The 27518-nt window shown below is 37.6% G+C and overlaps 1 protein-coding gene across 34 annotated transcripts in view; it reads right to left on the bottom strand.

Annotated features, from left to right (window-relative positions):
- Nucleotides 1-27518, bottom strand: part of rims2a (regulating synaptic membrane exocytosis 2a) — a 307760-nt gene that overhangs the window by 141490 nt on the left and 138752 nt on the right. For 16 of the 34 annotated variants that reach the window (XM_067448016.1, XM_067448017.1, XM_067448023.1 and 13 more), the window contains 10 exons: nt 24642-24835; nt 20410-20529; nt 16597-16696; nt 15936-16059; nt 12556-12602; nt 12308-12420; nt 9812-9859; nt 7134-7264; nt 2272-2464; nt 906-1059 (listed from right to left, as the gene is read on the bottom strand). In XM_067448016.1, coding sequence (XP_067304117.1) covers nt 906-1059; nt 2272-2464; nt 7134-7264; nt 9812-9859; nt 12308-12420; nt 12556-12602; nt 15936-16059; nt 16597-16696; nt 20410-20529; nt 24642-24835 — 1224 coding nt within the window. Of the gene's footprint in view, nt 1-905; nt 1060-2271; nt 2465-7133; nt 7265-9811; nt 9860-12307; nt 12421-12555; nt 12603-15935; nt 16060-16596; nt 16697-20409; nt 20530-24641; nt 24836-25055; nt 25124-27518 lie in introns of all 34 variants that reach the window. The other 18 variants (XM_067448034.1, XM_067448051.1, XM_067448052.1 and 15 more) reach the window with 6 other exon arrangements.

Raw genomic sequence — 27518 nt, 5'->3', positions numbered from 1 at the left:
ACAATAAAAAACAATGAATGCAGGACACAAACGCTCATACCAACAGCAGTAGTCTGTCACAGAGCCCCTAAAGGGACATGGAGATGAAAAAATATATTTCAATGCTTTTGCGTTTGCTCGCAAAACTTTTGTGTTCTTTGCGAGTGAACGCAAAGTTTCTTGAGGGAATGCAGAATACTTGCAAGAGAACATAAAAGCATTGACAAATGATTTTTCCTCCCATCTCATTTTTTTTCTTAACCATGTACCTTTAGGGGCTTCATACTTACGAATATATGTGGTCTTTGTCCCAAATCTTACTTTATGCAATTATGCATACACAAAGCTTTATTTAAAGGGATAGTTCACCCAAAAATGAAAATAAGATATTTTGAAGAATGTTGGCAAACAAACAGTTGCTATATAATAATACTATAGAAGTCAATGGTGAGCAGAAACTGTTTGGTTACCAACATTCTTCAAAATATCTTATTTTATGTTCAATAGTACAAAGAAACTCATACAGGTTTAGAACAACCTGAGGGTGAATAAATGATGACAGAACTCTCGCTGTTTTTGCTGTAAAACTCACAAAACTAATAACTATTTTTAATCATTAAGAATAATATACTTGCACAATATGGCTAAGTTTTACATAAAAATGACCAGAAATACATATTGTGAATGTTCCATATATTGATCTTCAGTTTAATGACAGACATTTAAAGGCAATTCTATCAAGCATTTGTGCTTGCATCCTTGTGTAGAGTACATGTATGGCCTAAGACTTTAGAAAAGATGTTTAGAAACTGAGGGAAATTTGTAATTAAAATCATATACCATGCAGCTTATGTATTATGTAAGAGCAGAAAGATGACCTGAGTTTTTCTGTGTGCATATGATATGAGAGAAAGAGACAGACGTACTCTGCAGTCTGCGTGTGGGACTGTCTCCATGCAGTGCTCGTCTCTGAAGGCAGGGGGAGCTCTTGGGCAGGGGTACCGATGAGACGTCATGCGTTTGCAGCTTATACCAGTGTGGCTCATCGTCCAGCAGCGCCGTTTCCAGCTCTATGAGGATCTACACGCAAACATGTGTGTCACATTTGCATTCATAAAGACAACATGCATATCCAGTTCAACTGATCATCTGATGCTGTTTTGTGTCTGATAACCAGTGGGAAAGTTACTTTTAAAAGTAATGCATTACAATCATTTTGCATTACTTTTTCTCACTTTACTGAGGCTGTCTCTTCCAGCTGTTTTTCTTTACTTGTTATGCAACGCAGTTCAACAACAAAGCCTATATAACACACCATTTTCTTTTAAAACACATTTAGTATATTAGATCTCTCAATGTTATAGCAAAATATTACCTACTGTACTGTACAAATAATTGTCACTTTCGTACTTTTGGTCTATTCCAGCACACACAAGTGCGCTTTCTAAGTGACTATGTTATGCAGAGGAGATCAGATTTTACTGTAGTAGTTTAAAAATGTAAAATCTAATTAAATAAACTGAAAAGTAACATTCATCACCTGTCATTTACACAGGTGATGAATGTTACTTTTCAGTTTATTTAATTAGATTTTACATTTTAAAGTAATGCGTTACTTTAAAAAGTAACATCAAAAGTAATCGGATTACATAATGCACATGTGTTACCCCCAGCATTACTGATAACCATTACACATTTTTTAGATCAATTATTAAATGGTCCTTAGACTGCAAAAACATATAATAGGCATTATAATTTATTTTTATTTAATTTTGATCAAAATGATTATTATGATTACTATTGTTGTTCTTTATACAAACTATTTTGTTATCTAAATGGTCACTAGTCTATGGAAGCTTGTTTCCGCCACAGAAGGTAATTGCGATCTCACAATTCTGACGTGATGCAAAGTCAGAATTGTGAGATATAAAATCAGAATTGGGTGATAGAAAACGTGCAAATCTGAAAAAATAAATAAAAATTGAGCTCATTCTGAGGGAGGGAAAAGACTGACTTTTTTCCAGAATTTCAAGTTTATATCATAATTCTGACTAGATATCAAGCAATTCGCAATTCAGATGTAAACGTACAATTGTGAGATAAAAAAGTCGCAGTTATCCTTTAAAAAAATTGTTCTGTGGCGGAAAAAAGCTTCTATACTAGCAAAAACAAGTATCAAATTCAACTTTACAGCCACTAAATGGCATGCAAATAAAAAAAAAGAAAAGAAAAGGTGATAAATTGGTAGAAGAAGCCTTAACTTCTGAACATTTGAGACCATCTTGTCCTTACCTCTCCCAAGAACTCACTCTCCTCCTCTCTGACCCGGGCCTGGTCCCACAGCGTGATCTCCAGCATGCGTTCCCTGAACTCCCGCCGGTGGACGGGAGAATACATAAAGGTCTGGTTCCATTTGGGCTCTAGTGATTTCTTTACCGTTTTTGTTCTTCTTTTGCTTTTGTCACTGGAGAAACAATTATTCAAACTGTTTTTATTTACCATCATGGAAAAAGAAGACTGGAACAAACACTGAAATCAACTATGAAGAACAAGAGCAGAACACGGCAGATCTGCTCACAGGCTGTGTTCAGAATACTGTAATTACAGCTCAGTATACACAAAATCTCTGAAACAGGACACATCATGCAACAACAAACATTGTAAACAGCAGTATGTAACATTGTTGTCACATTACCACACTATGGGCCAGATTTACTAAACAGGACAAATGAGCGTGGGAGCGCAATTCCAAAAAAGCACAGAAAAAGTTGCAATTCTTTAATTTGACGAAATGCAAATTAAAGAATCCGACACAGCTGGATAATTTCCATAATGACCAATGCAATGTACCAAGAGCAGCGCAAATTAGTGTATGTTTAAAACGTGCTTTTTAAGGCGTTATATAATGCAAATTATATTATTATAATTATTATATATAATTATATAATGCAAATACCAGTAAATTGACTCACACAAACCTTAGTAAATCACCTTGCATGATTCATTCAAATACTCTCCTCACATACATTTTTTTACAACTCCTAAAAATGCATATGTAATAGAGTCAGCCTCAAAAATAACCCCGTCCACCCTTTTCAGAGCTAATTTTTCACTGTTTGTCTTTAGTAAATCCTGACAGCAGGACAGTAAGCAAGCTGTCAGTAAATCTGGCCCAATGTTAAATATTTAATTCAGTGATTTGCAATCAGTATCTAAGCAATTAACAGTTACTTTTAACTGCATTTTTGATCCAATTTTGTATAAGCATTTATGAAATTCTGGCAGTCCAATCATATGATGTGTAAAAAAACAATGTTGTTACTGCTTCAACTCAATCGCATTGCGGGATATAGTGTCTCACAGTGACATTACGGTAGACTATATATATAAAAAAATGAACTGAAAGCTGAAATACAACATGAAAAACTTAAACTAAATAAAAATTAGAAGTGTTGCTTCGACAACTGACTAAAATAATTTGAAAGCACTAAATTGCTAACTACAAATAAATAATAAATAAAAAGCAGTATGTCAGTTTACTTTGTATTCTACACATTTTTGTGCAAAATTTAGTGTAGATCAGGCATGCAGAAACGTTGGGCCCACTTTATATTAGGTGGCCTTAACTACTATGTACTAACATTTTAATTAATCATTTGATACAATGCACTTACTGTGTACATACATGTTTTTAAATTGTACTTACATTTTAAAAAATTGCATCTGTAATTAATTTCTGTAGTTACATTTTATAATTACACTGTTGAAACTTTCCTTACACCTAACCCTACCCTTAAACTTACCCATACCACCACACCTGTCTCTCGCTTTACCCTTAAACTTACCCACACCACCACACCTGTCTCTAACTTTACCCTTAAACTTACCCACACCACCACACCTGTCTCTCGCTTTACCCTTAAACTTACCCACACCACCACACCTGTCTCTAACTTTACCCTTAAACTTACCCACACCACCACACCTGTCTCTAACTTTACCCTTAAACTTACCCACACCACCACACCTGTCTCTCGCTTTACCCTTAAACTTACCCACACCACCACACCTGTCTCTAACTTTACCCTTAAACTTACCCACACCACCACACCTGTCTCTAACTTTACCCTTAAACTTACCCACACCACACCTGTCTCTAACTTTACCCTTAAACTTACCCACACCACCACACCTGTCTCTCGCTTTACCCTTAAACTTACCCACACCACCACACCTGTCTCTAACTTTACCCTTAAACTTACCCACACCACCACACCTGTCTCTAACTTTACCCTTAAACTTCCCCATCCCACCACACCTGTCCCTAACTTTACCCTTAAACTTACCCACACCACCACACCTGTCACTAACTTTACCCTTAAACTTACCCACACCACCACACCTGTCCCTAACTTTACCCTTAAACTTACCCATCCCACCACACCTGTCCCTAACTTTACCCTTAAACTTACCCATACCACCACACCTGTCTCTCACTTTACCCTTAAACTTACCCACACCACCACACCTGTCCCTAACTTTACCCTTAAACTTACCCATCCCACCACACCTGTCCCTAACTTTACCCTTAAACTTACCCACACCACCACACCTGTCACTAACTTTACCCTTAAACTTACCCACACCACCACACCTGTCTCTTGCTTTACCCTTAAACTTACCCACACCACCACACCTGTCACTAACTTTACCCTTAAACTTACCCACACCACCACACCTGTCCCCTTTACCCTTAAACTTACCCATCCCACCACACCTGTCTCTAACTTTACCCTTAAACTTACCCACATCACCACACCTGTCTCTAACTTTACCCTTAAACTTACCCACACCACCACACCTGTCTCTAACTTTACCCTTAAACTTACCCACACCACCACACCTGTCTCTAACTTTACCCTTAAACTTACCCATACCACCACACCTGTCTCTAACTTTACCCTTAAACTTACCCACACCACCACACCTGTCACTAACTTTACCCTTAAACTTACCCACACCACCACACCTGTCCCCTTTACCCTTAAACTCACCCATCCCACCACACCTGTCTCTAACTTTACCCTTAAACTTACCCACATCACCACACCTGTCTCTAACTTTACCCTTTAAACTTACCCACACCACCACACCTGTCTCTAACTTTACCCTTAAACTTACCCATACCACCACACCTGTCTCTAACTTTACCCTTAAACTTACCCACACCACCACACCTGTCACTAACTTTACCCTTAAACTTACCCACACCACCACACCTGTCCCCTTTACCCTTAAACTTACCCATCCCACCACACCTGTCTCTAACTTTACCCTTAAACTTACCCACATCACCACACCTGTCTCTAACTTTACCCTTTAAACTTACCCACACCACCACACCTGTCTCTAACTTTACCCTTAAACTTACCCACACCACCACACCTGTCCCTAACTTTACCCTTAAACTTACCCATCCCACCACACCTGTCTCTAACTTTACCCTTAAACTTACCCACACCACCACACCTGTCTCTAACTTTACCCTAAAACTTACCCACACCACCACACCTGTCTCTAACTTTACCCTTAAACTTACCCATCCCACCACACCTGTCCCTAACTTTACCCTTAAACTTACCCACACCACCACACCTGTCTCTAACTTTACCCTTAAACTTACCCACACCACCACACCTGTCCCTAACTTTACCCTTAAACTTACCCACATCACCACACCTGTCTCTAACTTTACCCTTAAACTTACCCACACCACCACACCTGTCTCTAACTTTACCCTAAAACTTACCCACATCACCACACCTGTCTCTAACTTTACCCTAAAACTTACCCACACCACCACACCTGTCTCTAACTTTACCCTTAAACTGACCCACATCACCACACCTGTCTCTAACTTTACCCTTAAACTTACCCACACCACCACACCTGTCTCTAACTTTACCCTAAAACTTACCCACACCACCACACCTGTCTCTAACTTTACCCTTAAACTGACCCACATCACCACACCTGTCTCTAACTTTACCCTTAAACTTACCCACATCACCACACCTGTCTCTAACTTTACCCTTAAACTTACCCACACCACCACACCTGTCACTAACTTTACCCGTATCCCACCTCACTATCAGCAAAAGTGTTTTCCAATACAATATGAACACAGTAAGTACATTGTACTTATTTGTTTTATTTAAGTACAAAGTAGTTAAGGCCATCTAATATGAAGTGGGACTGCAGCTTTGTACTATGTACTCAATATAAATATTGCACAGCAAAAATTGTGTGATTAGTAGGGCTTGACATTAACACCCGCCAATCCATCATTTGCAGGTGGATTTCAGCTATGGCGTGTAAGGCATCCACTCCCACTAGACACTTTGAATTTTAGTGTAGTCGCCTCAAAGGGCATCTGTTATAAGCGCTTTGCGCATTATAACCAATCACATACAATCACATACGAACGTTGAGCTTATGAATGCAATGTTTTATAATCAGAGGCATTTAGATTTGCCAGAATTGTGTTCAGAGCGCATTCTCATTCACTGAAATCTGCACTCGCATCTTAAACAAAAAAGCAGAGATGTACATGCAGTGTATGTAGGAGATTCACTCATCATTCAGTGATTGACTGTTTTTCTTCTATTTCAGCAGCAATAATAGTTTCAAATAAAGATCACAGCAGAACCATAGCGCATCTGATGTGACTGGCATAAAGTTGGCTTGGCGTTGGACGTTCGATATTCGGATTTTTAGGGAGCTTCTCTAAAGTTACATACGACATTGGCATACAAGTTTCTAATTTCAGAAGCATTTGAAGAGAATTACTTACTGTGATTCTCTTCAAATATAGGTGTCATATAGGTATATGTATAGGCGTCAGGTATGATGTACACCTTTTAGATTTGCAAATGAAAATGTTTGCCAGTAACAGTAACTATGGAAAACCACAAGCCTCAGTGGCTGGTGAGCAAAACAGTTAATGTCAAGTCCTGGTGACTAGTATGGTAATATGCCATTCTGATCAATGAATTATGTGACATCTTGCTATATTTTTTTTTTTTGTCTGTTTTTGTTGTTGTTGTCAAGCACAGTGAGTGTTACTGGCATAAAAGTAACTGCCCCAATCTCACCTTCTGTCAGGGAGGAAGTATATCTTCACATAAGGATTGCGTGGCCGGCCGTCCTCCCTTGAAGGCAGGTCTTTTGCGCCCAGTATGGTGACGATAAGCTGATGGCCGACTTTGTCATACCAAAGTTTGACCTGTAGGGGGACAAACACCAGAGCCTGCTTGAGATGAAGAGGGACTTCATTTAAACAAGAGGATTTAATAGTTTGAATATGCATCCTGTTATTTCACTACGCATGCTAAGATGCATGACAGACCAAGCTCACTAAACAGACAAGTATGGATGTTACAGAAAAATACTTAGAAGTCAGACATACACAGAAATAACACCAATATAAAAAAAAAAACACTAGATCTTCTAAGCCAGAGCTCATACTTGTTTTATTTTAAAAGGAAAAATACAAGCACTGCCTATACAGTATATACTGTAGCTCTAAATGTCTCAGGCCACAGTGTAAAACATGCAATGAAGGGCATTACATACTGTACTGTACGTAAAAGAACAAGGCAATGTGTTACAAGGAGAGCGGAGTCAAACAAATTGTACCATTACACAATCCCCAACAGAACCAGCTGTTGCTGTACATTAAGGACATTAAAGTTGTCTAAAATAGAACATTTTAAATATTTATGAGGGAAAATGCCCTAACATTGGAAATGTGTAAAGCAGCACAATGTTGACATTAGCTATTTTATACCCTGATTTTTGCTACTAACAACATTAAAGGGGTCATGACATGGCAAATTTATTTGATATTTTGTTAATTAAGAGGTCTTTGTTCCATTAAATCATCCTGCGAGTGTAATAGCTTACAACATCCTCTCCATTATAAACAAAGCATTTAATTAATCAAGCTAAAAAAAAAAAAAAAAGCTCGTTTTGATATTGTGTGATCTCTGATGTCACATGGGCAAATACTTTTTTAATTTTTTTTTATTTATTTATTTATTTAACAGGGACAATGCATACAGACATAGCTACAATGCAAGTACTTCAAATGATGCGTAGCATATAGAGTTTATATCTAGTGCCAATTCTCAACTCCTGTCCCTGGTTGGGCTTGTCTAAATACAATTGCATATGACTGTATCCAGACCAAGACACTGATGTGTTGGTCCCCCTTTTGCTGCCAATACAGCCCTGACCCGTCAAAGCATGGACTTCACTAGACCCAGGGCTGACAGGTGTCAGCATGGGTACCCTGACTGTAATGAGCTGCAGCCCCATACATAAACTGTGATACACTGTGTATTCTGACACCTTTCTATCAGAACCAGCATTAACTTCTTGAGCAATCTGAGCTAAAGTAGCTCGTCTGTTTGATCAGACCGCACGGGCCAGCCTTCACTCCTCACGTGCATCAATGAGCCTTGGCCACCCCTGACCCTGTCGCTGGTTCACCACTGTTCCTTCTTTGGACCACTTTTGATAGAGACTGACCACTTCAAACCAGGAACACCCCACAAGAGCTGCAGTTTTGAAAATGCTCTAATCCAGTTGTCTAGACATCACAATTTGGCCCTTGTCAAACTCACTCAAATTCTTAAGCCTGCCCATTTTTCCTGCTTCTAACACATCAACTTTGAGGACAAAATGTTCACTTGCTGCCTAATATATCCCACCCACTAACAGATTCCGTGATGAAGAGATAATCAGTGTTATTCACTTCACCTGTCAAATGTTATGCCTGATCAGTGTATTATTATTATATATTATTAATAAAAAATCCATGTTATGGCCCCTTTAAAATCATTCACATCATAGTTCTTCAGGTACAAATGGATACAATTTGCTTGTATCACACATCTTTGTACTTGGGGGGAAATGAATAGGTAAAACAGGGACTGTTAAAGGTGCTGTAAGTGATTTTATCCATAAACTTGCAGACTTACAAACTGAAATTGCCCTTAGTCCAGAAATATGCCAGCCAACCCAATGTCAAAATGTATGACAGGAAGATTTCTCACTGGCTAGTTTCAGGACAGGCTAAAAAAAAACATTTTTGCTGTCACAGAGACGTGATTTAACAGAACACATATTTCATTCATATTTTTCAGTTAGCAGTGATATGTTGCGTATAATATCTTACAGCACCTTTAACATATCCTTTTAGCTGCAACATGAAACTTTCAGTAATGTTAGTACCACATAAAAACGTTTTTTAGCATGATTAGTATAAGTACAAATGTGGAATGCGGTTTTTGAATCAGTCAGCAAATAAATTAATCTCCAAAACAATTAAGTACACTGAATCAGTACCTTTCTAAAACGGTATATGGATGAGTATCAAGATTCAATGCAGTTTCATGTTACATGGAAAAAGAATCCAATTTTATGACCCGACAAACTCTGCATCACTAAAACATTTAAAGAGACACAGTACTCCTCTGCCTGGGTAAATGGTGCAGGTGAACGTCTCACAGGGTTACAGACATTTTATCATTACTCAATGTCTGCCGATGCCCGGGTGTCTCTTAAAATATTTTTTGCATGCAGATGATTCATGCCTAAAATATGCTTAAAACAGCAACAGCAAGGAAGGCATGATAGGTAAGGGGCTCTTCAAATGCGCAATCTAAGGTAATAAACAAAGCTGAAAATGCAGCTGTTTTTCTGCTGTGCATAATCCAATGGATTAAAGCAATAGCATAGAAGTGTATTAATAAACAGCAACGATTACCTGAACTTTAGGGTTAAAAGGCTCAATTCTTCTACTAAGGCTTTGGCTCTGGGTAAGTAAAGTGAATGAAAAACAATAAAGATAAATGCAATTCAACTAAAACCTGAAATGACAACATTAAGAAAGCAGAGCAGGAGATTCAACCTAAAGACAATGGCTATAGGAACATTTCAACGTACCGTACTGCATTGGAATCGATTTATTTGATTATTTTCACTATAATACAGTTAACTGCAATCTCTTTCTTTGAGATTGAGGAATCGATGATGAGCTCTAAGGCTCAGGACTTATACTAGTAGAATATTGTTTTCCTAAATTTCAGGAATGGATATTTCCTGTACATTTTCTAGAGCAGCGTTTCCCAAAGTGTGGCCCTCAAACTAGTTTCTTGACTTCCATTAATGGGAAGTATTGTTTTAAAAGACTAAAATGTCATGTCTTTTCTTTTAAAATGACTCAATGGGCATCTCTTCACGGGAAAAACTGCTTTTTACAGTACACTGAATCTCCTTCTCAACAAAATACAAAGTAACAAGATTGTTATTTAACACACAAACACACCATATAATGTTAGAAATGATCGAATTAGATGAGATACAGAACAGGAATATGAGACAACACTTTTTTTATTAATATAGTTATTAATACACAGTTAATTTTTGAGACTAGCTGCATTGACCAATTTCTGTCTGTCTGTCTGTTAATCCATCCATCCATCCATCCATCCATCTATCCATCCATGGTCAACCATTCATGGAAATCATTGATTTTTTTTCTTTCTCATCCCAACAGTATTACCTAGGAAATAACTTGAACTTCATTTGTATTGGTTAAATCAAGCAGCTTGTGCACTTTACACCAGAGTTGGTCATGTTCTTCAGGCATGTCGGGGATTTTTACACACAGACACAATAGGCTGCATGAGGCCTGGCTATAACCAGATCAGGTTTGGAGAGACTACAGCAGCTTTTCCTGATCACTGGTCCAGTGCTTTATCTCTGTTCAAAGCCATTTAAGTGATTTTAGTCCATAACTTAAAACATTAAAGAGCAACATGTGAAAGAGAACTTGCACGTGGTGAGAGGAGATTTTTGTGTGTGTGTGTGTGTGTGTGTGTTCATTCATTGATGTTTGTGGTACATGGCGCATCACAAATAGCACGAAAATATTGAATTCTCTTTTAAGTCTTGCACTTGAATGGACAAATTAGCAAAAAAATTGCGTCAACGTGCCTGTCTCGGCGAGTATCCTAGCAAATATAGTACCGGTAGGTTATGGCTTAAAGCGAAAATTTTACGGAATTTAGAAATGAAGAATAAAAAAAACAGTATTAACTTTTCTATTATTGTTGTTCGCTCGTGTATGATGGGGTCGGTGTAGTTTTTGTCCCGGCCCTCCTCCACTGTGATCGGAAGGCCTGGTAAAAAAGAACAGTGACGAGAGCTGCCTATTACCCAATGTTAAATAGTACAAACAAAACAAAAAAGACGGGCAAATCAACTCCTGAAATATTATTATGGTAGGCCTGCCCTACATATTGCATCAAAATGCAATGTCATCAGTTTGCCTAAATTAGAACACAACGTTTAAATGTTTTACGCACCATTTACTCGTGGTAGGGAGCAGGTGTAAATTTCTTTGGTACCAACTAACATTTTGAAAATACGAACATTTTCGTGAATCCGAAAATTTACGTCAGAGCGGCTTTACGAACAATTTACACTCAAATTCGTTCAGCTCGTGTTTCATGAATGAGGCCCATTGTCTTAAAGCGAAATAAGTCTATTCATCGTGTATGTGTTTTTAATGTTAATCAAATAACAAATGACAGAGAAATCACTCACTGCTCTTGACTGAATAACTTTTGTGACAAAAAAGTAGTCATCTTTATTTAATTTATACAGTGAAGATTATATGTAATGTTATTTTATATTTGATTACTTTATTTAATTTCTGTACCTGAAAGCTACTGATAGATACCTGAAAAACCTGAAAAGCGCTGTTTATTTTATATGCATCTTTGCTCTTTTGCATGTATTTGTGCTGTTTCTTGTAGTTTGATTATTTGTTCCTTTTGTTCTTTATTTTTATTTGACAGTTGTCCTTATTTCCCTGAACATAGCACACACCGAACTGTAACGAAACTGTGATAAAAACTGAACCGCGAGTAATCTGAATCGTTACACCCCTTCAAATGATGCAAATTGCATGTGTAATTTATGTTTCATCTATGTATATTTTCATTATTGTGATAAGAATTGTGTAAGAATGCTAGGAAATGTAGTTTTATTGCACAAGCATGTGACCATTTAAACCACAAGTTTTAGTAAACTTTTGCTATTCTTCATCAAATCTCGTACAGACCTAAACTGTACAGCCACATTGAACCTGTTTCTGACCTGAATCTTTAACTGACATGGGGAAAATACCCTAAACTTTTTCTACAATGCAGACGCATCTTGTCTTCTGCACAGGAGTTAATAGTTGTGAACTTACTGTAAGCTGTCCCGATAAGTACTGAGGGGCGTCCCGCAGCATCCCGGGGCTCATGGGAGACGTGACTGATATGGAGGGGCGCTCCATCTTCTGTGACTCAAATGAACTCGAACCTTAGAAGAGATTCAGGGTAAAGTAGAAATACACAAAACTAATCAGAGATTCTTTCTGTGATCTGTGAAAATGTCTCATTAATGTCTCAGAGAATCCCATCATTTATAAACACTAGACCGAGAAAATGTACTCACTGGACTCCAGTTGTGCGTGTGTGCTTTCTGGTATCCTGGGGATATCTCTGCAATGACAGTGGCACACAGAAATCAATGACATGTGCTTTAATGACCCTGAGCACCACATTAGTCTTGATGTGAAGTTTGTGGCAGCAGCCCAAACTCACAATCTAAAGAGAGTTCAGTTGGTCATGCACTCCTTACAATTACAATTAGGACGATTAGGAGACTAAACTGAGGGCAGCAGATTTTTTTACTTTAGTTTTTTTATTCATGTGAGCCAGCAGGCACTCTAAGGGGTTATATATGACTTGATTATAATCGTATAAACCAAATACATTTTTCAATAAATTTGAATAAAAAATAATCTTTTTTTGCATGACTTTTTTATTCATCAGATATCACAAAAAATGGATTTCTCATGATACCTTCAATATAAAGAAGGTTATTTTCTATCCTCACACAAAACTTGACGCTGCGTTCACACCAAACGCGAATTGAGCGTCAAAATCGCGTTTGCCGCGTCTAGTTTGATGCGTGAACATTTTGAATCCATTCGCATGTCCGCAGCTAATTGGACACGCATAGAAGCATCGAGCATTTGAAGCGAAATTTTGCGAACCTGGATTATCTTCACTGCATGTATATTTAAATAACATATAAAGTTATGAAACTTCACTTTGCCCTCATTTAAAATTATTTGGTAGGCAACAATAGATTAATTGGACCAAAGATCGCCCATTAGATGTACACAAGACGAAGTATACAGTATTGTTCAAAATAATAGCAGTACGATGTGACTAACCAGAATAATCAAGGTTTTTAGTATATTTTTTATTGCTACGTGGCAAACAAGTTACCAGTAGGTTCAGTAGATTCTCAGAAAACAAACAAGACCCAGCATTCATGATATGCACGCTCTTAAGGCTGTGCAATTGGGCAATTAGTTGAAAGGGGTGTGTTAAAAAAATAGCAGTGTCTACCTTTGACTGTACAAACTCAAAACTATTTTGTACAAACATTTTTTTTTCTGGGATTTAGCAATCCTGTGAATCACTAAACTAATATTTAGTTGTATGACCACAGTTTTTTTAAACTGCTTGACATCTGTGTGGCATGGAGTCAACCAACTTGTGGCACCTCTCAGCTGTTATTCCACTCCATGATTCTTTAACAACATTCCACAATTCATTCACATTTCTTGGTTTTGCTTCAGAAACAGCATTTTTGATATCACCCCACAAGTTCTCAATTGGATTAAGGTCTGGAGATTGGGCTGGCCACTCCATAACATTAATTTTGTTGGTTTGGAACCAAGACTTTGCCCGTTTACTAGTGTGTTTTGGGTCATTGTCTTGTTGAAACAACCATTTCAAGGGCATGTCCTCTTCAGCATAGGGCAACATGACCTCTTCAAGTATTTTAACATATGCAAACTGATCCATGATCCCTGGTATGCGATAAATAGGCCCAACACCATAGTAGGAGAAACATGCCCATATCATGATGCTTGGACCTCCATGCTTCACTGTCTTCACTGTGTACTGTGGCTTGAATTCAGAGTTTGGGGGTCGTCTCACAAACTGCCTGTGGCCCTTGGACCCAAAAAGAACAATTTTACTCTCATCAGTCCACAAAATGTTCCTCCATTTCTCTTTAGGCCAGTTGATGTGTTCTTTGGCAAATTGTAACCTCTTCTGCACATGCCTTTTTTTTAACAGAGGGACTTTGCGGGGGATTCTTGAAAATAGATTAGCTTCACACAGACGTCTTCTAACTGTCACAGTACTTACAGGTAACTCCAGACTGTCTTTGATCATCCTGGAGGTGATCATTGGCTGAGCCTTTGCCATTCTGGTTATTCTTCTATCCATTTTGATGGTTGTCTTCCGTTTTCTTCCACGTCTCTCTGGTTCTGCTCTCCATTTTAAGGCATTGGAGATCATTTTAGCTGAACAGCCTATCATTTTTTGCACCTCTTTATAGGTTTTCCCCTCTCTAATCAACTTTTTAATCAAAGTCGCTGTTCTTCTGAACAATGTCTTGAACGACCCATTTTCCTCAGCTTTCAAATGCATGTTCAAGAAGTGTTGGCTTCATCCTTAAATAGGGGCCACCTGATTCACACCTGTTTCTTCACAAAATTGATGACCTCAGTGATTGAATGCCACACTGCTATTTTTTTAACACACCCCTTTCAACTAATTCAACTAATTGCCCAATTGCACAGCCTTAAGAGCGTGCATATCATGAATGCTGGGTCTCATTTGTTTTCTGAGAATCTACTGAACCTACTGGTAACTTGTTTGCCACGTAGCAATAAAAAAATATACGAAAAACCTTGATTATTCCGGTTAGTCACATTGTACTGCTATTATTTTGAACAATACTGTATGTCATGTTTAACCTCTACATAGAACCATCCGAACCAGCAGCAAACGCCAGAAGGACTGGCCGAGGAAAGGCTGCTCACGCTGGGGTTAACGAGCGCTGAGCGCCCGGAGATTGCCTGGATCTCACAACTGCAAAATCGCAAGAGTGTTCTTTTTAAATAGGCACTGTCTGTATAGGTAAACCACATATTTTAGCTTTAAACAAATACACTATCAACTGAAAAGCATTAAAACTACATTTAGTGACAAAATATCAGTATTTTTTAAATTATATGCAGGGTTTCTCATCACGTCACTTTACAACGTGCAGCAGCAAGCAGGCTCCTCATTGGTTAACGCGGAGCGAATTGACGCCAAAGTAAAAAAATTTCAACTCAGGCGTAGATGCGAATTCGCTTCAAACTCGTGAATGCACAAAAAGCACCACTCGCGCGTATCGCACAACACGCTCAATTCACTTCAAATTCACGTTATTCGCGCGAACTGGACGCCCGAATGAGGCGTAATCGCGTCCATCTATTGCGCCGCAGGACCTCCAGACGCGCGTCAACGCGCCTTTCCATTGACTTAACATGGAAATAATTTGCCCCAAATGCTCTATTTGCGTTTGGTGTGAACGTACCTTAAGGCAGGCGGAACACAAGGCGTATTAGCATGTTAGTGTTAGGATTGATTCTAATATGATCTAAAATGCCAGCCCCATACTGATTTTCCTGTTTTGTTGTTGTTGGAGTATCCAAATCATGGGCTGTAAAAGCAGACCCCTCTTCTGGATGGGGGGTGGAGAGCAGCAGCTCATTTGCATTTAAAGATACACACATAAAAATGGTGTGTTTTTGCTTCCACTCAAAAAGGGGCATTTTGGCATGCTATAATAATTGATCTGTGGGGTATTTTGGGCTGAAACATTCTGGGGACACCTAAGACTTGTATTACTTCTTGTAAAAAGGGGCATAATAGGTCACTTTTAAGTTCATATGAAAACCAATTTCATGGAAGACGTACCCAATGGGTCGAGAGACCACTAGTTCCACCTGAGGCTCTGGCTTTGATTCTAAAATGATATTGTAAACTTCTTTAAATGTGGCTCCTTGTAAATGCCGGCCGTTCCACTCTAGGACTTGATCGCCTATGAAACAAGAAAATCAATTACCAATCAGTAAAATCAGTTTTTTGAAAAATAATTAACACAATTATTTATCAAGGATACATTAAATGGGGACAGTAAAGTGACAGAGAAAGTAAAACTTTGACATTGTTACAAAAAAAATATTCTTTAAAAGAAATGAGCAGAAAATCAGCATAGAATGATTTCTGAAGGATCACGTGACACTAAAGACTGGAGTAATGACTGCTGCAAAATTAAGCTTTGTCATCCCAGAAATAAATGATATTTTAAAATAAATATCTGGTTCAGTCATAAAACTCTAGAGGGCGCAGACTGATGGGTCCTTTACATGCAATCTGCGAGCAATCGCATCATTATCGCATGGCACTATCTGATTGGCCTCTGCTGATCCTGCAGCCAATGAGATTGCTTGCTCAATATTTTAATAATCTGTTTCATGGTTTTCTCTAAGCTAGTGCAGCAGCGCCCTATTAGAGTTCCTTACCGACCACAAACTTTTAAACAGTAGTGTATGAAACACTGAAACATAGCCTGTACCTGGTCTGAGGTGCCCAACTGTATCCGCTAAACTCCCTTTCCTTACTTTGGTGATGAATGCACAAAGTCGCCCAGACTCTGTCATCTTCCCCCCAACCACCTGTAAAAGACACACACACACACACACACACACACACACACACACACACACACACACACACACACACACACACACACACACACACACACACACACACACACACACACACACACACACACACACACACACACGAAACTTGCTTTTGAAACTGTAGCATATTTGTTTTTGCTGTGATACTGGAATTGTAAAACATTTGGAATTGTACATTTCAGTGCTATTGCAGATATCATGATCCTATAATGAAGGTTTTATGTTGCTAATGTAAGGTGAATATATTTAATAGTTCATAGCTTTTTAGTCATGACTGACTGTACCGCACAAACTGCACAAATTACACTGAACAGAAACAGTGAGACTTTCAAGGGTGTGTGTATTATTTCTGTCCATGCTTTTAAAAGAACTGACTGTTGGAAAAAGCCTGAGGGTCTGTTCCATAAACCACATGACCAATCACTCTTCTGAGAGCATCATACAAATCAAATCCCCACTAATGGCAGCCCAGTGCAAACATACAAAGAAGATTACGAGCTGCCTCCTAGATAAAGATGGCTTTACATAATGAGTGGCATGCAGCCGAGGGCGATTTTGTGTGTGTGTGTGTTTGACAAACTGCTGCTGGTAATGGATATAATGCACACGGTAGCACTGAGCTGACACACAGTCAGCCATTCAGAAAGTTTGTTATCAGTAACGATTCTTTGTTTCTCTCCACTCTGCTAAACAATCCATGTAAGTGCTTTAACAACAAATACAAGCTTCGCATTTCTGCTTTTGAACTCTCAGTGCATGGCCGTTTACTTCCACTCTAAGAGCTTTACTCTAACCACGTTATTTCACTCTTTCAATGTCGACAATAAACATAAAGGTACATTTTAACAGTATTATGTATGCAGTCTTTAAAGAATAATCATTATTTTTTTTATTATTGATGGTTCTATGGAGAACCTTTAACATCCATGGAACAATTCCATAGCACAAATGGCTCTTTATAATGGAAAAAAGGTTCTTCAGATTATTACAATATTATTTACACTTCACTCTATTAAAGTAAAATAAAAGTGGTTTTTTTACAGTTATGTCACAGAAGAACCATTTTGATTCCCAAAGATCCCATTTTCTTAAAACAACTTCTTTTTTCCCCCTTAGTGTTAAGAACATTTTAAAAATCCATTATATTTATAAAGGGGTTTTCACAGCGAAGCCATAAAATAACCAGTTTGGGTTGCCTAAAGAAAAATCTAAAGAACATTTTGTTGAATAGAAATGTTTAATGGACGTTAAAGATTCTTCATGAAACCATTAATGCCAGTAAAGAACTTTTATTTTTAAGATTGTAAGAAAAAAAGGGTTATTTTAAGAACTGCTCACTGAAAGGTTTTTCGAGAAACCAAAAATATAACTATTGCACTGCTACAAAAAAAAATTTTTTTTTAGAACCTTTAGTTTTAAGAAAGAACTGAAAAATTGAAAAAAACTGCATACAAGACACTTTGAATGAATATTGCATAAATTCATATTTATCAAATTCAATAAAATAGCATTACTTCATGCAATATTTTTTATCCTTATTTTATCAGTTCACATTATTACAAGTAATAAAATGTTTGTTCATAATTTATTAAAAAATTTGATCGACTTCTGAAATGGCATTTTCGTTTTCAATATCCTGTTTCTCTCATGAAATGACTAAAGTAAAATGAACCAACAACACTGTCTGAATCAACCAATGATGTGATTTTGGGGAGGTACTATGTTTTTGTCCAACCAAATATGAAATTGGCTGCCTCCAAAATCGTATACTCTCTATACTGAGTAGGTACTTATTTTGAAAAAATAATTGCAACCTCTAAAAAATGATGTTCTATATAGTATGCGTGTGTAGTATGAATGTAATTTGGACGAACTACATTCACCATGTTGTAAATATGACCTACCAGCTGGAGACTTGCGCGGGAGGAATTTGTCCAAAATCCCGCGGGTAAACGTACAAGTATTTTTTTTAATACATTGCATATTTTGCCTGCTGCTGTTATTTTTTCACTTGCTCCCTTGTTGAATATACATTTAAAAAAAAAAGGAAAATAAACTCATTTTTATTTTTATTTGAGCTTATTTAAATACTCAAATACTTAAATACAGTAAAAAAAAAAGAAGAAAAGAAATGTAGGCTAGATAAATATATATATCCATATGGGTACTTTTTGCCTACTCTTTTTTGTAGGGCTGTCTAATCTAATCGAATGATTAATCGCATAATTGTCATGAGTTAACTTGTGATTAATCGCAACTTAACACAACTTTTTATGAGTTGTAAATGTATCTTAAATTAATGTTTCAACATATATCAACATGGGTATGGACAAATATGCATGCTTTATTCAAATCTACATTTATTATTAGTGAAGCCATACTCAACAGAGCATGAAGACTAGACATGCGTCAAAGGTCACAGATGTTTTTCAAAGAGCTTGTTCATGTCTCTTAAGCCTAAGCTTAAAAATTCAGAATAAGCAGTAATTTATCTCATTTTAAGAATAAAGGGAGTTTTTACACTGGCAGTTTAATTCAGAACAGGGGGGCACAGATCGTAAGAAAAATTGGTGATGTGAAAGCTCTCATGTGAACCTGGGAGAGCACCAGCACCACACCATACCTGGAGGAGGTCCATATTCCTCGAGTAGGAATATAGTGTGGCCCCTTTAAGAGATGCGTGTTTCCTATTGAACTGCCGGTACTTTGTGTGTGTGCGCCAAACAGTGCCGCGATTCACATGAACTTGTTCAGAAAAGTAACCTGCGTATTCGTTTTAGCCGATTGTAATGTATTTAGTTCAATAAAACACATGTACTGTAAGCGGTGATTGTGTTAATGATTTACCTCGGATATGAGCGAGAGTGAGCTTGCAGTGCATCGCGCTCGGACTGCAGAGAATGTGCTCAGGGTAAAAACACACTTTTCTTTTGACCTGGTGTCTAATAAAAGTTCATCCGAAAATATGGTAGCTTATCTGGCTATAACTGCACTTGTTTTAAGAATAGTAATGTTAATGTTAACCCTTTTCTTTCCTTATTAATGTTTGCTGCTGAATCCTTTACATCTATGGCTGATCTCAATTTCTCCAACTACGGGGTAGGCCACGGATCAAACAGAAAATGTGCTCTGTGTTAATCGCGCGTTAATAAAGTTAGTGCCGTTAAAACATGTTAATTTTGACAGCCCCACTTTTTTGAGTACAGTGAATCTGGACATGCTTCTTTTGTCACATGCTTTTTTCCCCCTGTCTACTTTACAGTAGGGAAGGATGAGATTTTGAAGGCAGTCATTGACCAACATAAATCTCAACTTAACTTTTAAATTTATTTTAATATTTCAAAGTCCAATGCCATGTTTACTTCCTTTAGAAAGGTAGTTCTCAACTTTGTTGAGAAGTAGTCCATCACTCTGCATATTATGTATGTCTCCCTAATTTAATGAATTAGGAAAGAGCTCCATTAACTGGACTGAGTGTCCGATAAGAGGACACACAAAATTTGCATAGCAGTGAAAAATAATTGATGATTTTTGCTTCTTTTTTAAAAACGAGGGAATTATTATTTTTCTATAGTAATCAGTATAAACATGTTGTTGACCGAGTTTGTTAAGTAACTACAAAACCATGTGTGAAATCAAAATCACAAAAAGAGCATGTCCACACATGAGGCCGATTGACTCACTTTCAGTCCCAGAAGAGCTCCGGAGTCGCGAGGAACGCTGCCGTCCTTCATGCGCTTGTTGAGCAGGATCCTGCCGATGAGCCGTTCTCCATCTTTGGAGGGCTGCCATGTGACCGGGTGCTGTCAGGTCAAAACCACAACAAACATCATTCAGGAACACAGAAACCTGCCAGTGCTGGTGCGGGGAAGGCTGAGGTGAATTTCATCCGATTTATCACACAAACTCTGTTGTGATTGCAGGTGTTTCATAGGAGTAAGCCACACGATTGGGTCAAATCAAATAATGTCTCCTAGAGGCTTAAGGGATTAGCTCACCCCAAAATTAAAATTCTGTCATCATTTACTCACCCACATTTCATTCCAAACCTGTACGCTTTTCTTTTCCCACACATGAATCACAATTTGTGACCGATACAGTGCATATAGCAAAAGTGGTTAGTAAGTAGCAGCTGTCCATTGTCAAATTGTAATGATACCATAACCTTGAGAGCAAAGTGGTCCATTTCCATGTGCAAGTCATATACTAGTTCAACATGTTGAAATATTAGCTTTTTTTGGATGCTGAAATACTTCCACTGGAGCTCTCAAATCATGAAGGCAAAAAAATGATGACAGAATGTGACTTTTTTTTTTTGATATATACTATTCACTAAAAAATTCTGCTGTAAAAAAACAGAATGTCTTAAAATGTATAATATCATTTTTAACTCTAATATGAAATATCAATTTCAAATATGAACAGGAGTCAGGTTCAAGTAGAAGCTTTATGGACAACATCTATGACATGCTGTCAATTACCACAGAAAATAATTCTGAATCATCGCTCAGGTGGTACAAACATACAGAAATTGCTTACAGTAGAAAAATATAATGGAGGTCTGTGGGGCAAGGCATTCCAGATGGTTTAAAAGCAGAAATATGAAGCTTGCATTTTTGCTAAAGTGCTTATATTACTTATTTCGTACATATTGGCTGTTTTCTGAGCTATGAAGTTGTCTAAACTGTCCTTGTATTGGTGAGATGACATTTCCACATTGATTAAGTTTTGCTTACTGACATCATTACTGAGTTTGCTTCATGCAAAAATAATCACGTCACTTAATCTTTGCTCATTTACTACTGTTTGTGTTTTTAAGTTGTAATCTAAAAAATTAAACTACACCGTTACCAAGCCATTCTATTATGCTGGTCACATATATAAAGTCACTGGTCTTCTTGATATACTTCATATAGTGATGGTATAATGCCTTGACCCATAAAATTCCCTTTTCCATACTGTAAAAAGTAATTTATTCTTACACTAGCATTCAAAAGTTTGGGGTCAGTAAGGTTTTTTCCAAGGCAGCATTTATTTGATAAAAACTATAATCTTGTGAACTGTTTTCTATTTCAATATATTTTAAAATGTAATTTATCACTGCGATGGCAAAGCAGAATTTGCAGCATTATTTACTCCTGTCAGAAATCATTTTAATATACACAATTTGCATATTTTATTTATTTATACATTATTTCAGATTTTTCGGATGAACAGAAAGTTCAAAAGAACAACATTTATTTGAAATAGAAATGTTTTGTAACCCTCAACCTTCCCTCACTTTGTAACAAATACTTTCATCATGGGTCAAAATGACCCGAAGCCCTAAAATTATCCTTAATTTTGATAATGTTTTTTCTATGCTTTTTAATTTACCTTTAAATTACTAGATTTTATCAATACATAATAATTTAAGCACATTCTTCAAATTCTTTTAACTTAAATTCAAAATAACGTTTAACTTAACTATATACGGTAACTTATATTTATCAGAATAATGCATTTCATGAATAACCCTTTTAATTCAGCTCAAAATATCTTACAATGGGTGTATTTGCCAACCTCTTGTGGGAAAATGATATTTCATGACTCTTACCACTAGATTGCCTTATGGAGCAAATGAGCTGTTCCGCTGGGTCCTAAAGTCAGTACTTGAGTTTTTTTCTCTTCAGAATGCATTCAGATACACATGCAGACATTATAAAATAATTTTTGGGGTAATGTTTTAGCAATTTTAGGTTTTTCTATGTGTACTGAAGCATTCCTCGCATTCCATTAATTCCTAAGAGGGTCAAATTGACAAGCGAGGGAAGGATTAGTTACTTTTTTTATTACAACTACAAAATCATTGAATACATTTTTTATGTGTATTTGTGGATTAAGTGCGACAAAAGTCCTATGCTCTTTGACCACTCTGATGAACAGTTTTGTTTTGTTTTGTTTTTCGGGTCAAAATGACCCGAGGGAAGGATGAGGGTAGTCTTTACTGTCACTTTTGATCAATTTAATACCTCCTTGCTGAATAAAAGTATGAATTTCTTCAACAACAAATCTTACAGACCCCAAACTTTTGAATGGTAGTGTATTTTTACTAAATGGCCAAAATTATTTTCTGTTTCAGGCTAACAGCATATTGAATCCAGAACATTACTTGATAAATGTCATATTTTTTGGCTAAAGAGGCTCTAGATGTTGTAGAGTTTGTGTGATCATCTTGCTGGGAGTGACATGCACCCATCACATGCAGAGAAAAGCCTACCGGTCACAGACAGAGACCACCTCCTTCACCACAGCCGAACCCCAGCACCACATCCAGCAAACACAAGCCGGAATAATGGAAGAAGAAAACACAGACGATGTTCAAACCGAAAGCGAGGAGAACAGTATGGAAAGGCTCACGAACACAAACGGTGGAATCCTGTGATCCATAACATGGAGAGCAAAGGAATATGACAGTGGAAAGGGAAAAAAGAAAAACAAACTTTGTGGCAAAACAAATCCTAGCTGGCCATCTTTGAGCGAGTGAGCGCGTGTTTCGGAGCGGAGCGTGTCTGGTGGGAGAGGGGGGAAGGAGTGAGGATTCGAACCAGTGAGGGGGTCTGGGGCCCTACCGCGGCTGACGGGGCCACTAACACGGCAATAACACACCAGGCTGAGAGGGCATGCAGCTGACGGGGGAACCGACATTCCCTAAGTGCCATGACAAAACACACAGTCACACGGTGGAGTCATTCGCCGCTATGTCGACTACGGCAGCTGCGGCTAAGAAGCAAACGATAACAGAGCAAGCAAGAGGCTCCCCAGCTACTGCCACAGAAGAAAAAAGTTTAAAAACTGAGGAAAACGTCCGTTTTTAAAGAAAAACTTAAAACATGTAAAGGAATAGTTCAACCAAAAATGTTGACTCTTGTCATTTGTTCGTGATGTTCTGAACCCGTACTTTCTTCCTTCCATGGAACAGAAAAGGAGAATGATCATGATGAGCTCTTTTTCACACAATGAAAGCATATTTTGACATGATGCTTAACACTATTGGCTCTTGCGAGCATGACCAAATGCTATGTGCAAGATTAAATGTGTTAAAATGTAAAGAGTGAATGAGACTTAAATTTCAGCCAGTTTCTGACCATACACACTACTGCTCAATAGTTCGGCTAAAATTTATTTTAGTGTCTTATGCTCACCAAGGCCCACCAAAATACAGTAAAATCAGTAATATGGTAAATTAATAAAATTTAAAATAACTTCATCACTCTAATATTCAGTGATAATCCTTCATAATCCAATAAATCATTCTAATATGATGATTTGCTGCTCCCGAACAAAATCGTATTATTATATCAATGTTGAAAACAGTTGTGCTGCTTAATATTTTTTCATGATTCTTTGATGAATAAAAAGGTTATTGATTTATTTAAAATCTTTTGCAACATTATAAATGTCTTTACTGTTTTTGTTCAATTTAACTCACTCTCATGGAGTATTAATTCATTATTAATTAATCTTACAGACCCTAAACTTTTGAACGGCAGTGTAGTTCCAGTATCTGAAATATTGCATATATGGGCCGTTTTTATAGCAGGTGTGTCATGTTTTTTGTCCATGTTGGAACTTGACAGCTCTTGGTCACTCTCTGCTTTCCTTTTATGATTTAAAAAATCCTTTTTGTGCTCCATGGAGGGGAAAAAAAGAAAGCCATACGGGTTTGGAACAACCTGAAGAGGAGTAAATGACACCAAAACGTTCATTTCTGGGTGAACTATCCCTGTAACATCCAAAAAGAAAATCAAAACAACATCTCACCTATCATTAGCCACATCAAAACAAAGACCATGTGAAAATGGAACAAAATGAAGTAAATGAAAAGTTCAAACAAATGAAATCAAATCAATGCAGGCTAGAGAGGTCCCAGTACCTTCTCACTATGGCTATGCTCCTCGTTTAGGGTAGTGCTACTGCATGTATCAACCCCCGAGTCTTTAACCTGGGGTTCACACCACTCAGCATCTTCTTCCAAAGAGTGGCCCCCAAAGCGCACCATTTTCTTTTGGCCCTCAGATAAGGTGTGTGACTGCTCAAAAGTTTGTCTTTTTCCCCTTTGACTGTCCCCTACAGACATGGGATAAAAACAGAAAGAAAAAAAAGACATGCAGAAGTGAAAATAAATCAAAAGAACCATGAAATGACAGAGTGACTGAGAGAGAGAGAGAGAGAGAGAGAGAGAGAGAGAGAGAGAGAGAGAGAGAGAGAGAGAGAGAGAGAGAGAGAGAGAGAGAGAGAGAGAGAGAGAGAGAGAGAGAGGTGGGACATTAGGCTCCGCATGTCTCACCAAAGACATGGAGGAAGCATCGCTGCTATGCCACGTTGTATGATCCCACCAGTGGCCATCCAAATCCCCTGTGAGCGCCACACACACACACACACACGCACAATCCCAGCACGCACACGTACAGCAGAGAACAAAGGTAGTTTGTGAAGACAAAAGAAACAGAGACATTTGAGGGGGGGAAAAGACACTGTATTCACTCATCTTTCAGACGCACTTATAATTTTTGCACAGACTCACACTTACTGTACATCGATTATTACGCTCATAACTGTATTTATGCAATCGAACAAATCAGGCCAAGAACAAGAATATAAAGAACTGTCCCTGGTAAACTCAACAGAATGCACCTTTGTACAAAACTAAAGAAGAGGTCAAACATTTGCACTCCTCAAAGAAACTTGGCTAAAGTCGCTATCTTCAAAGTCTGACTAATAAGATCTGAAAAGATCTTGGGTTTGAGCCGTAATACCCTTTAGTTGAGGGGACACGCACGCACACGCACACACACACACGCACACGCACACACACACACACACACACACACACACACACACACACACACACACACACACACACACACACACAATGCGAGCTTCAGTTTAAAATGCAGTTTGTGCACACTCTCTTAACCTGCGTTCTTGCATTTAGAGAGATATGACATCATCAGGTATAACAATTGAAAATTACATAATCAAATATGACATCATAATCAGAAAAAAATTATTACTAGGGATTTGTTTACAACATATGGCCTGGTAAATCAAATATGAAATCCAAATATTACATTAAATATTACTTGATTCAATATAGCATAATAAATATGGCCTCTAAAAATAAAAAAATATGATATCAGCACAAAAAAAAATCAGTTTCCATTTCATTCAGTTTTAGTCGTTTATTTAAATTTTAGATCAAGTTTAATTTCAGTTTGAAATTTTAGTTCTTCAAATTAAACCTATTTACAAGTTTGAATTGTTCATGTAATATTTACATTTTATTTTATTTTAATTAACATTAACATTTGAATTTAATAGATTTAGGGCCAGATTTACTAACAGCTTGCACCAGTACAAACCCTACTGTCAGGATTGACTGAAGACAGGCATTGAAGAATGAGGGCTCAAAGGTTTCCCTTTCATACGCAAAATATGGGAGGAAAGTATTGAAATGAAACATGTAAGGTGATTTTTACTGGTATTTTTGCAATTATTTACCACCCAAAAAACAGCATGTCTTAAAGGTCCCGTTCTTCGCGTGTTTTCGAAGCTTTGATTATGTTTACAGTGTGCGATATAACATGAGTTCATGTTTCGCGTGTAAAAAAACACAGTATTTTTCACACAATTGACTTATCTGTACACCGCTGTTTTCTCTGTCCTAAAAACGGCCTGATGATTTCCTTGTTCTATGAAGTCCCTCCTTCAGAAACACGTAATGAGTTCTGATTGGGCCAGCGCTTCCCGTGTTGTGATTGGACAGCAGCTTAGCGCACTTTGCCCGGAAAGGTCCCGCCTCTTACCATAACGGGGAGATGCAAACGCTGAATGCGCGCTCTTCTCCACGTGGGAGAGCAACAAGACCACGCCCACTATTTTGCGTGTTCTTGTGGGCGGAGGGTTAGTCAACAAACGGTTCTAGTGCCGTCATTCCTGAAGGAAGTGCAGGGGTGTAGTCCAAACCGGCCGTTTGCTGTAGGCTTTGAAAGGGAACTTCTGTTAAATAAAATATCTCGCTTGGATAAAGCTCAAATTATGAGCTTTATAATTTTACAGGTATTATTTATGCTCTAACAGCAACATTACACACTAACTAAAGTTTGAAAGATGGAATCGCGAAGAACGAGACCTTTAAACCAGATGCAAACGGCTAGATTGCAATGGTCATTATGGAAATGATCCAGCTCCTTTAATTTGTCTTAATTAAGTCTTTAATTTGCGTCAGTAGATCACGCACAGAACTTTCCACTCCCATCTTTGCTTTTTTGGAGTTGTGCTCTCACACTAATTTAACCTGTTAAGTAAATCTGGACCTATGTTTTACATCAGTAAAATATGGCAATATCAAATATCACGCAATATTCATACGCCAACATCAGATATATTACAGAAGCATCATAGTATTGTATCTGCTCTATGCTCAAGCTTTGGATCATAGTCGTCTCTTAAACATCAGATCAACAGAGCAACTTCAACAACAGACACTGATCTACACATGGGACTCATTACATTAAACTCTAAAACACTAGTGTTGGTGGTAATGACAGAGAACTGCAGACATGAGAATTTATGAACATAAGAATAAAGGGGTAGTTTAGAAAGCAGCCTAAAGCTCTTCCTGTAATACTCGCATAAACCCACTGAATGCAATGTTAAGGTCTTCCGACAGTCATATAGTACAAAAATTACAATTATGCATGCCATGAATATCCTTAAGAATATCAGAAACAAAACACAAAGAGAAAAA

The sequence above is a fragment of the Pseudorasbora parva genome, chromosome 7 (assembly GCF_024679245.1).
Source record: "Pseudorasbora parva isolate DD20220531a chromosome 7, ASM2467924v1, whole genome shotgun sequence".
NCBI classification, from domain to species: domain Eukaryota; kingdom Metazoa; phylum Chordata; class Actinopteri; order Cypriniformes; family Gobionidae; genus Pseudorasbora; species Pseudorasbora parva.
Note: the sequence above shows the minus strand (reverse complement) of the source record. Positions and strands in the feature narration are given on the sequence as shown.